Here is a 16,819-nt window from a genome sequence, read left to right as displayed (position 1 = left end):
CCATCCCTCCATCTTTCTATCATCTCTGACCAGCTGCACCACAGCATAATGCTGCCACAACCTTTGCCTCACAAAATCTGACCTGACGACCTCATCTTCTTTCATACATAAAAGGGACTTTTAACTATTTAATCAATAAGTTATTTTTGCTACTTTTCCATACGGTCAGAATTGTTATCCTTGTAGTATTTCCCCTTATTCATCTTCTCTGCTCCACTCGTCTGTCTATTTTCTGTGTTGCATGTTTACTATTTTATATTTTCATTATTTTTTCATATTGGAAGGGCTGTTTACATTTCCCCTCAGTATAAAATATGTCAGATTAACCCTTTCTGATGTAGTGTTGAGCAGCTGTTGAGGTGGCAGTAGACGAAACAGTAACACTGCCTGTTCAGATTAACAGACCAGCCTTTTGGGTATCGCCCCTAACCTCCACTGGTGAGCGTATGTTAAAGTGTGTTCACCAGTGTAGAAGCACATGTTATTTAGCCTGTGTCTGTGTCACTGACAGAATGAAGCATTTTAGTCCAGCTTTTCTTTGATTGATGGGGGGCACCCTTTTAGATAAAGGTAGGGGAATCTCTGAACCTAGGAATGAACACACCAATGCAAGCGCACATGCCTGTAACAGTCAAAATAACAAATTTTCACAGGTTTTACTCACAGGTTTTAGGTTTTCCTAAATATATGTGCAAATAAGAAGATCAATGTGTTGAAAAAGACCATTTCCACAGCCTTTCTGCTGCTTGGCAGATGGTATAACTGCCTAATTACAGCCTGATTTTGACAGCAGACAGAGTAAAACCCCCTTAGGCTGGAATGCGCCGGCGAGAACCCTGCATGCTTGAGAAAACATAAATGATCCATTATATAATCTGTAAATAGATTTTTTTTTCTTCTAAACTTGAACTAAAAAAAAAAAAGCAAAACATTTTAAGTTGTTTTCTTTTTTATTTAGAACAAATCACACTTCAAGCATTTAATTTGTCAAAGAAAAAACATATCCCTATTTGTAAAATTATGAAGAAAAAAGCTTCTTCTATGCTTCTTTTATGTATAATGAAAGACAAAACATCCTTCTTTCTTAAATACTCCTCACCGCCTTGTGATGATGAAGCAAGCAGCTTTCCAAACACGTTTTTTGCTATTTTATTCATGCTCTCTTAATAACTGCTTGGATGTCATTTAAAAAGAAACAACAACTCAAAGATTTATTCTGTAAAGTTAAATAACCTAATAACTTCTCTCTTAAAGTTCCTGAATCACCTGCTGATCTTTTCTAATTGAAAGTTTTGTTCATTTAAATATTAAACCCTGAGAAAAGGCTTCATATAATACATAATAAACTGATTTCTTCAGTCTTATTGAATAACTACCAAATTAATAATAGATTTCAGCGCTCATCTCCATTCATACATTTCCATTCTTCATAAGCAGACACCAGCTCTGTCTCACATGCCTGAATAGCAACACACACACACACATTCAGCTGCTCTGTGGTGTGTTGGATTGCTCTCCATGCCCAGACTCCTGATGTCCTCCCCCAGGCCCTCTCAGACTCTACATTGATCACCGCAGTCCGCCCTCCCACACTCCACTTGCTTGGATTATCTACCTCTCCCACTCTCCTTTAGCTTTTACACCACCTCTCCTGCTTTATCCCAAGTATCTTCCTCCTCTTAGAGTCTAACTGTCTCTTTCATATCTCTCTGGTGCATCAATGAAGCCAAAGAGTTTACAAACACAGTCTGAAAAAAAGGAAAAGGAAAACAGGCAGATATCTCTAGACTGGATCACAAAGCCTGCAGTATACACTGCTAGCAGATCCTCCAACCACACCTACTGTGGAGATCTGTCTTTGAGATCAGTGGCTCTGAGACTGACTGAGAAGGGAAAACTAACCGCAGCTAGAAGGCTATAGTTGCCGCAGCAATGAGGAGTCGAAAATGAAAGGTGCAAAAGCACATGAGGATATTTCTGCTTCTCATTTATCAGAACATCTTATACTGAAACCTCTGGGGAAAATAAAGTTGGAACTTTTCTGTATACTATACATCCCATACAGGTAACCTGACCTCATTTTTTGGTCTAGTAAACCCCAAATAAATCCTACTTTCTAGAAAATGTTGTCTAATGGCATTTGTTGATGCTTGTTTTGAGTTATTTTGTGCTTAGGATGTGTAAAAAAACCTAAAATAGTTTCTCTTTGTTACACTGAAAAACTGACAACTGCTAAATTCATACATTCGTTTAATTTCTATTTAAGATTTCTGTTTCCTAAGGCTTTTATAAAAAAAAAAAAAAAAAAAAAAAAAAAAAAAAAAAAAACACCATTCTGATTATGTCAGGACTTGAACCCCAGACACCTGCATCAGGGCTTACTCCGGCTTCACCACTTTTAATAAGCCGTGAAAAAAAAACTTTTCTTTGAATTTCTAAATGGAAATAAACTATTAGATTCTGCATTTGAATGCAATACGTGACAAACCTTAAAAAATGCAGAAAGAATCAAATCAATTCAAATTCAGTTCAATTCAATCAAAAGGACTGAAGACTATAAAGGTTTTTTCCATTAGCTTTTCCTTTGAGATAAAAATCTTCTCCCCTTTTAAAAGGTTTTTCCCCATAAATATTCTTTAATGGTATAATGTGATAAAGAAAAGTAGTGCAAGATGTTTAGCTCTTGTCATTTATATTAATATGATTGGTTCTTAAAGCAAAGGCTGCATTCACAGTTCATCCCTTTGGAATCTCCTCTGTCAGTTCGCAATATCCAGAACTCGTCAAGTCGAAAACATTTAATTTCTCTTGGGTTTATTTCGTAACAAAAATCTTCTTTAAGGAACCTTTTGCTATCCCATTATTAATCGATTAATTAAATAATAGAAAGATTAACTAATCAGCAAAAAAATCTAAATCTAGATAAGTAATTCTTTTCTTAAAATAAGTGCATTTGTTCTTGGATTGAGGAGGTAAAAGAGACATTTTGCCAATGGAACAAGACAATTTACACTTAAAATAAGAAAACACAATTGCATTGTCTTATTTCAAGTGCATATTAACAAATTATCTTATTTTAAGAGTAAAATTACCCATTCCATTGGCAAACTATCTCATTTACCTACTCAAATTTAGGGTGAATACACTTAATTTAAGAAATTTTTACTTATTTCTAGATCGTTTTTGCAGTGCAATCGTTAGTTGCAGCCCTATACATAATCAATTCTTGTCCAACTTTTTAAGCCACACATTTTTCCTTCCACTTTCCATTGCTGTGTTTACATCCAATACTCTTAAAAAACAAACAAACAAGTGTCTTTTTGGGGCTTATTCTGGTGGAACATGCCAACTATGCATTGTTCCCTACAAATCTGGCCATAACATGATTATAGCGTTTCATATGTTTTCAGAATGTTTTTCTTTTCTTTCTTAACTGGTTTTATGAAAAGTCTGATTTTTGGAAAATTATTTAAAAGCTGTAAACCTTCCAAAGTAGTAGTAGGAGATGACAAACCGCTTATTTATAAACCAGTCACCATCACAGGGACTTAGAAGTGCTACTTAGTGCTGCTTTAACATTTAGCTAAAAATTGTTTACTACACTAAAATAATCTAATGCTTTTATTTTTGCTAAGACTATGTAGTAGTCTAGTTATAACCCTAACATGTTTTTTATTAACCAGTATGGTATTCTAATGTGATAAACATGTGTGCTGTTCACAGGGTCCAACTCAGTGGCATGTTCAAGTTATCATGGAGAGGCTGCTGAGGACGATAAACAGGACAGTCATCTCCATGGATCCGACATCCCTCCATACTGTAAGTTTGTCAAACACTCTGCAAGCTTTAGCAGTTTGCCACAACTCCATACCAGTTTATTTTATTTTACAGATTCATGCGGAAAGACACACTTACATAAATACTTCCTATCAGCTTTTATATCTGTGTACTACAACCGGTCAATCTCCAAGTAGCCCAGAAACCGATCTAGTTTCACACAGTTTATATCAGATTGGATTCCTTTTAATAAAAAAAAAAAGACCCCATATAGGCTCAGATCATTCTTAACATACTTGTTTGTTTATAGTGCATGTTTAGCACCATCTATGGAGTGTGGTTTCCTTTTCTAAGTGTCTGATTCTCTCTTATTAGTGCATATCTAATGCTACGCGCTGCAGTCTAATTACTGCATCCCCCTGTTATCTCCATGAGCATCCTTCTTACAGCCCCTCCCTATTGGAGCTTTATAGTGGTTAATGCACTTATCAGTCACTGTATAAATATGCTGTCTGCCTTTGTAGATTCCACTCGTGTGTCACAGATGAAAATCCACCTCTGAGTTGGTTGGATTGTGTTTTTTGCTTTATATAAATGCTGCTTCGCTATTTAATTTCAACCATGGAAGTTAACATATTTTTCTATGCCATTTCTGTGTTTTTTCATTCTTCTTTTTGTTTGTTCTTTTCATTTTTTAAGCAATTAGGAAAGACCTTTTAACTTATTTACAGAAAGAGACACTAGGCTTTGATTGAAGAACTGTTTAATCCAACTTAGGTTGAACAAACAGCTAAAGGTCAACAGCTTGTTCTAGTTTTAGCATACCACCCTTGTACACATAGAGGAGACAAAGGTTTCTGTCAGCTCAAGAACAGGAACAAAGATAGACCTCTTGCACTCAACACTAATTACACTATTTTAAGCCAGAGTGCTGTCTGAAATGAGTAAAAAAACAAAACAAAACAAGAGTTTGTAGTAGTTCTTCCCTCCTCTGAATAAACATTGATTAGGAAAACGGGAGAAATAATTATTTTTCTAGATTTTATATCCATCTCATTGTTTATATAATCTATTCATATATAAATGAAAATTTATCAATCCCACCCATCCATTAATAAAACATCAAATCCATTAGTTTTGCACCGATGCTATTTTTTGGTCCCAATACCGATACCCGATACCATACTGATAACATGTTTGAAATTTATGTGTGTGTGTGTATATATGAAGAACTGCATACTACTTGGATGTAAAATAATTGCCATCATGGCTTTGTCAAGCTGCTGTCTACCTTTGTGAAGCAGGAAAAAGACTAATACAAAGTGAATCCAGTAGAATTTTTTATTGCCTACCTGGTATGGGTGACAATATTTGAATAAACTTTTGCTGTAATCTGATTATCTCACATTACCAGCCCAATCTTTAATCTTCTGTCTTTCCCTAGTCTTACTTTATTTTTTTTTTCCCAGAATGCACTTATATTTGCAGATTGCAGGGATTCCTTCTGCTCTTAACTTAAACTGTCTGAAGGAAGTCCCACTAAGCTTCGTTCTGACTTGGTAGATTGGAAGCCCTCTGTTGTGTAACAGCTTGCCTGCATCACAGTGAATAATGTGAAGCTAATGAAGCTGTGAGTTCAGCTCAGTCTGCCCTTTTGTCCACTTTGGTTTTTCTCTGAGAAGCTTTAAAATTCCTCACTCTTCTTCATTTGCTGCTCTCCAGTCTATTTATTTCTGTCAAAGATCGTGCATCCTCTGGTTAGATTTGGCTCACACTGCAAGTGGGCACTGTTGAGGTTATTTTCATCTGCAATTGCTTTGCTTTGATCATTTATTTCAGATATGGAACTCTCCTTTTATTTAGTCTAAAAGGCCGCCGAGATTGAAGGAAAGGTTTCTCTCTCTCTGCCCTTTTGCTGCAGTTATACACTAAGTGCATCTATGACCGTCGTAAACCAGTATTTTATTTTATGTTTTTTTTTTCGGGCTAATGAAACTACTCCTCTGTGACTCCATGCAGCCCCGACTGAAAATATCTGTTCTGTATACAAATGCTGCTGCCCTCTAAGTCATATTTTGTCCCTTGCATCTCATACTTTTTGTCCTTTGACTCCTCCTTTGCTAACTGGTCATTGTACTTGACTCTATTGACTCGCCGGTACTCGGATTTTGCACTAGTCATGCAATCAGGAGTCAGAAGTCAATTTATAGTTTCCATCATAAAGCAGCATTTAAAGTATTCCAAAAATCATCACCTGATGTTCAATAGGAAGTTTTTTTTTTTTTTTTTTTTTTTTTTACAAGCTTTGGCAAAGCTTTCCAATCAGAGCAGCGTTTTCTGCCTTTGGATAGTGCTACCCTTTCTGCAGGCAGTTCTGCTGCCGCTGACCTTGTTCTTCTGAGTGGCAGCCTTTTACACTTGGATTTATGCATTAACTCCCCCACCCCACTGTGTCGGGACACAGAATGTTGATGAGAGCCATGGCAGTGATGACTTTGGGGGATGCGTTGGTTTTTGCAGCATGCTGTCACTGCAGAGCTACGCCTGTTAGCGACTTAGACACAGCGCAGTGATACCTTTGATTCATCGCACATCGTAGCAGGCCCTGCTTTTTGTATTCTCGTCCACCCTCGCAAGTAGCTTTTAAACTGGCCTCTTTGAATAAATTTACATGAGTATAATAAGAGAAACGTGTTGGCAGGTCCTGCTGAAATCGCCAATTTTTACCTTCATGTCCTTGGATAACCTATGTCTTATGTTTTCCCAGTTTCTACCAGGCTAAGTTATTAAAGGTGAGTTTTAATACCGTATCCTGATTTTATTTTATTTTTTTAAGTGAAAATGAAACAAAAACTGTAACAAAAAAAGGAAGAAAAAAAAAACGGAACTAGAAATGAACAAATATCCAAAGTTTTTCAATGGTGCCATTAAAAAAAAAAACTCATGTGGGTTAGGAATGTCACAGTTTCTGCGCTCAGAACAGACCTTCCATGAAAGAAATGTAACGCTTTGCCTGTTTGGTTCATTTGTCTTTTTAATTTATCACACAGATTCCCATTTTTATAACAGTGTCCTAGTGTTTTGTTGGCTTTTATAAACACCACGCTGGGCGAGCACCTTTGGCAGAATCCAACACTGTTCTAGTTTCTTTATTGTTACTGTTTTCCCCTGAGAAATACAATTCAGATCAAGCAGAATAAGCTTGTGAAAGATTCATTATCATGTACATTTATAATAAAAGTAAAGCCTTTATATGACAACTTACAAGGATAAGAATTGATCGTTTCTGTAAAGGCCTGGTTTGTGGAACAGCTGTTACCACAGCTACCTCACAGCAAGAAGCTGCTGGGTTTGATCCAAGCCCTGTTTTTTGTCTGCATTGAGTTTTCATGTTCTCTCTGTGAATGTTTATGCCCTGTGTGTCTTCTGCCTCTGCCAGCAGTTCAAAAACCTTCCATTAGGGTAATTGAAGTTAGTTAATGAATTATTCTAAATTGCCCTCATGCCTGAATGGTAGCCTACATGATTGTCTATCCTTTCTTTCTCTTATTCCCTCTGATGAAGTGCTGACCTGTGGAAGGTGTAGCCCACCTCTTGTCAAATGACTGCAGGAATTGGCCAACTCTGACCCTGCGAAGACAAAAGGTTCTAGAAAATGAATGATTGCATATTTCTGCAAAATGAACATCAGGGTTCTTTTTCAGAAATGGTTAGAAAAGAGCCAATATTACACAGTCAAATAATGAACAACTGGCATCTACATAAAAAAGGTTGATTTGTTGGTTTTGATTCTAATTGGGTTCCTGAAATATTTATATCTAGTCTCATAGACTTTTCTCTGAAAAAGAAAAAATATATATATATGAATGAAACTTATTTATTTAGAAAATTAGTGTTTCTGCTTTGAAAATTTAACCCATAGATTTAGGACAAAGTTCACTAAATTATGATCTATGCACCATTAGCAATGCTATTGTACTTGGTTTTATAGTTTAGTCAATTTTGTTTGGAATAATATATTTTTTATTGAATTAAATAAAAGTAATGGGGGAAAATGAACTGTAGTGTTGTAGGTTTAATCTAAATGTATTATTCTGTCCACTCCTTTTATTATGTAAAATGGATGCATTTTATTTGTAGCCATACAGACTAGGCCTTACTCTGCTAAAGTAAAAACATGAATATAACCAAATAGTCCTACTTTGGGAACTTAAGCAATACTTCCGATACCTGGATCGGCTATCGGAGATCCAATCCAGTGGATTTTACTTGGAACTGTTATTTCTTTCTTTTTGATGCTCAATTGTTAATAAATAATACAAGTAAATCTATATCTATGTTCTATATCTATATCTGTGGTTGACAGTGGCATTGGATGTAGGAGTTTTCCCTGAAATTGAAGGGTTGACGGTTCAAGCCTCAACTCCAACTTTCAGTGTCGTTGTGTCCTTGGGCAAGACACTTCACCTGCATTGTCTACTGATGGTCCTGAGAGGGCCCGTTGGCGCCAGTGTACAGCAGCCCCGCTTCTGTCAGTGAGCCACAGGGCAGCTGTGGCTACAATGTAGCTTGCCACCATCAGTGTGTTGAGCGTGTGTGTGAATGGATGAATAAATGTAGTGTAAAGCGCTTTGGTCAAGTCTCCTGACTTGAATAAATGCGCTATATAAGTACATGCCCTTTACCATTTACCATTTCATTTGTTAGCTTTCTTTAACAATATTTGCATCAAGGCTTCTCTTGCATTGCAAAATATATGGTTTACTGATTCAACAGTTGAATTGGATTGGAATTAAATATTGGCCCATACGCTCAGCGCAGATATTGGATTGAAAAAAAAAATGGATCGGTGCATCTCTGCCTAGCAATTCTCACTTTAGATCACAGTCTTTTAAGTCTCAGAATAAGAGTTATGGAAGCATGAACCATCAATGGGGGAGTGGTGGCTGAGTGGTTAGGGCACTGCGCTTGGAATCCAGAGGTTCTGAATTCAAGCCCCACTCCCACAGACTGGCAGTCTGGGTTCCTGTGCAAGAGACTCTTAACCCCACACTGCTCCCCGGGCGCTGCACAATGGCAGCCCACTGCTCCCCAAGGGGATGGGTTAAATGCAAAGAATGAATTTTGTTGCTCTGTACTAGTGACAGTGCAATGACAATAGAATGCTGGAAAAGAAAATGAAATTAAAAAAAAAATTGATGGAAGCTATTTGCTTGACACTGGACAAACGTGAGCTGGAGTGACGTGTAATAAAACTTCAGGCCAATAGGTTTGTTAAGTTTCCATGCAGAAGGCATGGTGCATATGTACATGTACAGACATTGCTTCAACAAAACGTTTCTCTCTTTTTTCAACCCCAGAGCTATAAGTGAAAGGTGTCATGCCTATAGATTGCTGGACTGGAGTTCTTCTGGCGGTTTCCTTGCAGTATGCAGAACCAACAGAGCATGCAGCTACAGGGGAAGAACTTTAATATTAACTGACAGTACAAGGTGGACTGGCTATCGGTGCTGCAGCTTTTCTGCTGCATGCTAACTGTTAAATCTCTTCTGCAGAGCTGCAGATCAGATATGTCTCCCATTTAAACCTCTTTTTCTTCCTCTTCTGTTTTAAGAGCTTATATCTATTTCTATCCAAACATATCTGTTCCCTCCTTCCATCTTTTTGCCTTTGCCCCCTCCCCCTCCTTCCCCCGTCCTCCTCCTTTCTCTCTCTCTCTCCTGCTGGCCAGGCTGCTGCAGAGCTCACAGAAAAGCATAGTGAGATATGGTGATGCATCATAATGCCTCAAACACCTAGTTATCAGTCTGGGCCCCTTTTTCATGATTTTCAGCAACACGTTTGAGAGATGTAGCTTTTTTTTTTTTTAGGCAGCAGTTTGAAGCTAACTGATATTAAACAATAAAGGAAAATGTGTAAAAGCCAGTGAGATGTAATATGTTCTTTAAGCAACCACTTAAAGGAACAGCCTGTTGTCTCACTATTACTGTAACTCAGAGGATAGTTGCCCTCGGGTCAGACTACCACACGCATCTTCACTAGAATCTCTCTTCCTCACTGCGTCACTGGAGCATTTGTTCAGAGTTTGGTCCTCTGTTCGTGTCTAGTTCTGGTTGCACTTTGTTTCTGGTCCAACCGCATTACGGCTTTGATGCCCTGAAACAGGCTACAAGGCAGGAAAAAAGCTCCGCACTGCTCAACCCTCTGTTGTATTCCACTCTCGTGTCTTTGTCCCTTTCCACATCAAAGGCACAGCTGTGTTTTCATCCTTATCTTCTGCAGGTTATCTCATAGAATTTATTTCTTTATTTTGTATTGCATTTGCAGATAAAAATGTATATTTATTTTCTAAGAGCACAATGCAAATTTTCCCAATTTTGTTTAATTATTTTTTATATTTTTTGCAGCTGTACAGGCTGCAGAGGGTTTTGGCCAGGGTTTCAGCTTTTCAGCAGTTTTTAAACATTTGATGCAAAATTAGATGAAAACAATCTTTTTTTTTCAATCTCTCGACTCTGTTGTTATGGTAATTTCAGTTGCAATTTGCACAAACTGGTGCAATGTGTGATTGGTACTGCTGAAAAGGATTTTATCATTAAGACATTTTAATTAATATTTGCACACTTTAGTAATGAACCAGTCTGCTAGTCTCTGAGATCTGTGTAGATATTTTGTTTTTATTTTATTTATTTTTTTTCAATTTTAGGATATTAAATAGCTTTATTTTAAATTTTTCTTTAAAAACAGTAGAAAATACAGTATTGCACATAATAAATCAATTGCACTTCTGTAAGATACAGATAAACATCTAGTTATTTCTAAATGCTACAATATAATTACTGAAATTTACAAAAGTGAATTACAAATAACCAACAGAATGCAGCATGTTTAAGCTTGTGAACATTGAACCAGTCGTCTCTTGTTTTGGAGGTCTTCGTGTTTTGCCTTGACACAACTTTGGCACGTTTCCTCTTCTTTGGGCAGTGCTTGTGCCTTTCAAGGTGACTTCGGTGGAACTGGTAAATTCATTTTGTTCTCCTTCAAAGACTGACTGCCTGCAGAACCATCTAACAGTATTAGCCCTGTTTGATACTGAATAGCATACGTATTTTTACAAATGGGCATGGGTTTTAGATTCTCTCCAGTAACAATACAAAGAGAAAAACTTTAAAATCTAAAAACTGACAAAGAGCTTTTATTTACTACCAAGAATAAATCCCATTTGCAACACAGTATGACACAACTACCTTTAGCATAAATTTATGATTTTAATTATGATTGACCATTACTATGGGATGCATTCACAAAGATAAGAATAGGTCTTCAATTAGTTTACATTATGTCCAAATTAAGACTAGATGTAAAGGCAGATTCACCTTGTTGTTTAAATATTTGCAGTATTTTGAAACCTTACCTTTCAATCCTGTTTCGTAAACTAGAATTTGGCCCATGCCCATATGTAATATTGTAAATGCTGGTAATCTTTTGGTTGTGTATATATCATTAATAATATCTACATTAGTTTTTATGTCAGTCAAATAGATTCCAAGGGACCAGCAGGAGTTTAAAATTGGGAAAACCAAAAAAGACTTTTGTCGTTTCTCTTAAAAAGTGTTTCTTTAAAAGCTTAAGAAATAGTCTGCCAAGTACAAGGCTTGAGAAAGCAAGTAGGCTCCGTGCCCGCCACCCTGCACAGTAGAAGCCCTGGTTGTGATCAGAAGTGGCACATTCAGTCTGGTAGGCTTGGTTTCACTGGTTGGAGCTGATATGAGACACTGCAGTGATACAATCACAGCGATTCTTCTCTTATCCCTTGTGTGCTAAAAACATCTTTATTTCTTTGTTTCTGTGTGACATACATATACGAACAGTCCTAATCCACAGTTTACATTCACCCCTTACAGCCATTATTGTCATATTTGGACATTTTAATGATTCATTTGGACTATTATAAAAAGCACTGTGTGAATTAATTGTGGGTTTTATCTATTTCTGGAAGGGTATATTGATATTTGTGTTCAAACTAGCTGAAGAAAAATGTCATTCTTTTACACCCATCATCAAGCTGTTTCTTGATGTACTTTGGGTATTAGACCCTCTTTTTGTCAAAACTAGTAGAGCTCATCTAAAAAGGATGTTTACTGGCATTAGCTGGCTTTTAGATGTCCAAATAATGGACATTTAGGATTATTGTCTGGAATATCCCACACTGATATATTTAGCTGGATTTCATTACTTCACCAACCATTGAAATTATGTTGAATTTGTAGAATCTGTCGGTAGTCTTTCAACATTTTATTGGCTTTATCTAGCACACACGTGTACTTTTCCTCTTCCTTTTTCCCCCTAAAACAAACGCACTCCCGCTTTATGTGATAGAGAACCTTAACCAGAAGATAATGCTGCCACCACCACTCTGACAGTTGGCAGTGTGTTTTAAGGTTTTTAAAGTCAGTCTTAAAACATTGCTGTTGTAAAACCCATTCAACAGAAAAGGCTTGCTCCCATCAGCAACACATGCCAATTTAGGGAAGTTCACAAGAGTTTAGATCAGGCCAAACGATTTCAGGTGACCGATTGTTTAAGTTTCAGTATCTCACTGTATGGCTTCACAATTCTGCCAAAAGTCCACATACACAATAAATACTCCTACAAGCAGCTTTGCTTCATACAGACGCTCATATACTCCTCAGTGGAGTACTACTGGAGCCCAATATATCAGACACATGAGTGCTTTTTCTTTCTCTGCATGCTTGTGGTTTGATTTCCACGCACGTGTAGCCTCCCTCCTTGTTGTGTGTGGATCTGTTTCTGCTTATTCCACTTTTTTCAGAAAATCCCACCTCTAGAGTTGTGGCACATTGAACCAGTGTAAACTTTGTTCCCGTTTCCAGCAAACGTTTGAGCTTGCGGAGACTATCAAGCCGTCTGACCTGAACATTGTTTATAGACGTCCTATAACCATTTTTAAAGGATACCCTAAAGTCGATCAGAATCCAGTATTCATACAGACCATGTTATATCTATTATTAAATTTGCTTACCACCTTCCAACTCGGATAGCCTAAAGTTGCTTTGTTGTAGGAAGAAGTGTGCAGGCTCAAGAGGCGGGATTTGCTGAAGAGAAGCCAATCACAGGTGGGTTCCTTTGTCTTGTAGCTACATGTAATGCCTTCAAACTAATAAAAGTTGACCAGAGCAAGCAGAAACGGGTCCACCCTTGCGCTGGAGAAAAATTTCTTGCGCGTGGAAAACAAACCAAACGTGTGCAAACAAGGACAAGCACTTGTGTGTGAGATATTGGGGTCCTGTCGTTCTCTTTTTGCGCGTGTAACATGCTAAACATGAGAATGAGTAGTAGTTTAGGAGCGTCTGTAAATGAAAGCTTGTTTGCTGTTTATTGTGTGTGTGGACTTTTGACAGAATGCTGACGCAATATCTCTGGTACTGCACCAATTGAGAAGGGAAAAACACAAAAAGTCTGTTACATTTAGTTTCTGTTCCTCATTTGATTCATCTGCACCTTTACCTTACTCCACTTAGACCTACAAGACATTTTAATCTCTTTTTGTACTCGGATTTGCTCTCTTGCTTAGCTCTTCCTCTGCTTCTTCTTAAACTTATATGCACCGTTAATGCCATCCCACTGCAACAAGGCGGTCAATGTCCTGATAAACAGGGCCAAGAATGGCTGACGTAACCTTGCATCTCTTTACCATTTCCTATAGGAACGGTGGTCATGTTTGGGCCAGAGAGTTGTTAAATTTATAAAAAAGTTTAAGATGGAACTAATTATATTTCTTGGCCAGATAACTTTACCAAAACCTTTGTTGGACAATGCTGTCCAACAAATTCATCTGTTCAGTTACCAGTGATATTGCTCATTAGGAGTGGAACGGTTCACAAAATCCACGGTTCGGTTCGGTTCACGGTTTCGTGGTCACGGTTTTCGGTTTGGTTTGGTATATGTTGATTGTTACACCGAAATCCCATAAAAATGAATGAAATTGATGAAACAATCCCCAAAAATGTATGAATTGTAATTATTTTTAATGATCTGCGGGAAAGCCTGGTTCATTTCCACATGTTTTGCTGCTTTGAATTTAATCATCTCGCGCATGCCCTCTACGATCTCCAAGGAACTCAGAGCGGAACGGACGGGAGACACTGCGAAGGCTGTATGGTTTGCTTTTTGCAGCCGGTCTGGAGCGCAGCGGGGTGAAGCGGAATGCTGACGGAGTATGTGGTATTTCGGGGTTAGCATGACATTTTGGTCATGTTGTTGTTAGCATAAACAAAACGTGTTGCACAATGCTTGCACACTGTTGCACTTTTATCCACAACTGTCTTTCCGCCGTCATTGTAGGTCACTCTAAATGCAAAGTGGTCCCATACAGCAGACCTATAAAGTGCTGCTGGCTGTCTTCCAACTCCTGTTCTTTCCCACTCGCCATACCCACACAATTCTCAACACTGACAACTGATTTTTTTCTGCTACACCCGGCTACGCTGCTTCGCTCCTTCTTCTTGTTTACTACTGGTGGTTGGCTTTGGTCGCAGTACCGCCACCTTCTGCTCTGGAGTGTACAGGCTTCACCTATGAGAAAAAGGAGCAGCACATGAACCGAACGCAACACACGAGAATCGAACCGAGACAGTCGAACCCAACGGTTCGGACGGTTTTCATAATCCGTTCCATCCCTATTGCTCATAGACCTTTTCACCCTGGGAAAAGAAAAAGTTCAAATGCACCAAAAAGCTCCAAATGAATGATGTTCAAGCCAATCAGGGCTGTATATATACCAAAGACCTGAACTGTTTTCCATAATTTCTTGTGGTTCAGTGACTCAGTGCGCCATGAGCATACTAAAACTATATTGGGTGCAGTAAAAAGAAAGAAAATAGATGACGCTTTTAAATGTAGTTGTACTACACAGCCTACCTTTCTCTTTAGTTCAAATAAATAGAATTCTCTTAACCTTAATGTGAGTGTATACATAGATATATATATTTATATAGAAAAAAAGTAGTGACATTTAATTTACCATTGTTATTAAGAAAATAAGTGTCATTTATTCATTATTTTCTCAGATGTCCGATGATGTTATGACACATTTTGTCATGGAAAAGGTTTATACTCTGGGGGAAAAAACCCTCTCTGATGTATTTTCTTAGTCTTTTGAAAATCAGAATCCGTATGCCATCCTGGATAGTTGGTGAGAGCTGATGAAATTAGTCTGCTTATTTTTAGAGGTATGGAATCCTGAAAAGTATAAATTGTGCTTCGAAGTACAATGATATGCTGTTTATGGAGGCCTTGGAACGTCAGCCTTGAGCGGCCAGCGTCTCCTGGAGGCTGAGAAGAAAGAGAACAGCCCAAACAGCTAAACAGAAATATGGCGAAAGTTTCTCCATCAACATGAGACAGAAGCAGGTCTCTATCAGTAAGAAAAAATAGAAGCCAAGGGATAGTAGCAAGTAAATCCGTCTCCTTTCTTTGCTGATCTCTGAAAATGTTTCCCTGCTGTTGTTTCAGGAAATTAGGCAAAGGTATGACTTATTCCATTTTCGTTGAAAAAGAATCATCCATGCCGTCAACGCTTCTATCTCTCTTCCTGCCACCTTGGTGTTTCCAGGGATCTCCACTGAAGGTGCCCACCAGGTTTATAAAATCCTGCAAGTGGTAAAACCCAAATAGTGATTCATTTAAATCCTGTGTCAGTTGGAGAGGGACTCGTATCTCTCACAGGAACCAAAGTTTCCAGCGGGCATGCTTCTTGGATTCAGCTTTAGACTTTCGTTTTGGGGTGAAGGTAAAGGCCTCCTGGGGATAAGGCAGGGGAGGGAAGTGGGAGTCTGTCGGTGGACAAAGTCTTTTCATCAGTGGCTGGAGCTTGTCCTCCTGCAGCTTGAAGTCCAATTCAACACTAAAGAAAAGAAACAAAGACAAAATATCAAGGAAAGTTGAGACAAAAAAAAAAAAAAACTTTCAGGAGTTATTTCTTTTAATGTGTGATTATGTCTTTGATGTATTAAGAAAGTTAGTATTTTATTTTATTTTTTGCCTGTGTTATGGCCTTAACAGTTATGAGGGCTGTTGACTTAACAACAAATATTCACCAATACGTTCACAAGGGAGGAAAGCCAAAAAAGTACCTTGCCAACATTTTCAATGTAATTTTTTATTTTATTTTATTAAAAACCCTACATTTCAAATGAAGGCAATATTGCGACCCAAAAAAAAGAGCCGTGCAACATTTTTAATTTTAACCTTCATTTATAATTTTAACCTTAAGAGCATTGTGAAGCAACAGTCAAACAGCCCATAGAGTTTAATAAGTCATTGACTGCATTCCTCTGCTTTGATTTACTGTTGGGCATAATTGTAAACATAAAAAAATAATACACACTTAAAATATCTTTATATGCATCTAAACAATCTATCAGCTTCAATGTTTGGATGGAATATAAGAACTGCTTTGATTGTTTTATTTTGTTGATGTGTTATAATCCACCTATAAATGACAGCATGTATACATGACTGCAAGTCAAATTGAATTCACTGAAGGTAGATGATAAAAATCTAATTTTATATGTATATATCTTTAATCCTCTAAATAGGATTCATTATTTTATTATTGCATTAGTTTCTTATATTATAGCCAAATGAAGCATTTCCAGTGTACTCTTTTCCCACTTGACCTCTCCATGTCATCTATTACACCATTGGTCTGCCTTAAAAAATAACCTTTATTTTCATTTGCTTCATCTTTGATAAAAAAAGAACTAAAAAGTAAAATAACCATGTTTTCATTTGCTTCACTCAAGCTATTTATCCTGTTGTCTTATATTCATGAAACAGAAATATTTCTTTCATGTTTTGCCTCATGTGGAGCAGATGATGATAAAACAGGATGCTGGAATGAAGTTTTTTGCTTTTACTGAATTTCATGGATATAGTCGCGGTCCCTCAAAATATATTTCAAAAGATGATGGAAATGCAAGAGAGATTTCATTCGTTGGGATTTACAGGACACAAAACA

General features: G+C 37.5%; 2 protein-coding genes across 3 annotated transcripts in view; one reads left to right on the top strand and one right to left on the bottom strand.

Annotated features, from left to right (window-relative positions):
* The window catches only part of dock1 (dedicator of cytokinesis 1), a 305,990-nt gene that overhangs the window by 120,717 nt on the left and 168,454 nt on the right, over positions 1-16,819 (top strand). For both annotated transcript variants that reach the window (XM_038282563.1, XM_038282562.1), the window contains exon 27: positions 3,724-3,819. In XM_038282563.1, coding sequence (XP_038138491.1) covers positions 3,724-3,819 — 96 coding nt within the window. The remainder of the gene's footprint in view (positions 1-3,723; positions 3,820-16,819) is intronic.
* The window catches only part of LOC119781921 (inhibitory synaptic factor 2A), a 41,057-nt gene continuing 38,578 nt past the window's right edge, over positions 14,341-16,819 (bottom strand). Inside the window, exon 4 of the mRNA XM_038282564.1 lies at positions 14,341-15,703. Coding sequence (XP_038138492.1) covers positions 15,520-15,703 — 184 coding nt within the window. The 3' untranslated portion in view covers positions 14,341-15,519. The remainder of the gene's footprint in view (positions 15,704-16,819) is intronic.

Source organism: Cyprinodon tularosa, unplaced genomic scaffold (assembly GCF_016077235.1).
Source record: "Cyprinodon tularosa strain WSP-4 unplaced genomic scaffold, ASM1607723v1 ctg185, whole genome shotgun sequence".
NCBI classification, from domain to species: Eukaryota; Metazoa; Chordata; class Actinopteri; order Cyprinodontiformes; family Cyprinodontidae; genus Cyprinodon; species Cyprinodon tularosa.
The sequence above is the reverse complement of the archived record's forward strand: the minus strand, read 5'-3'. Positions and strand labels throughout refer to the sequence as shown.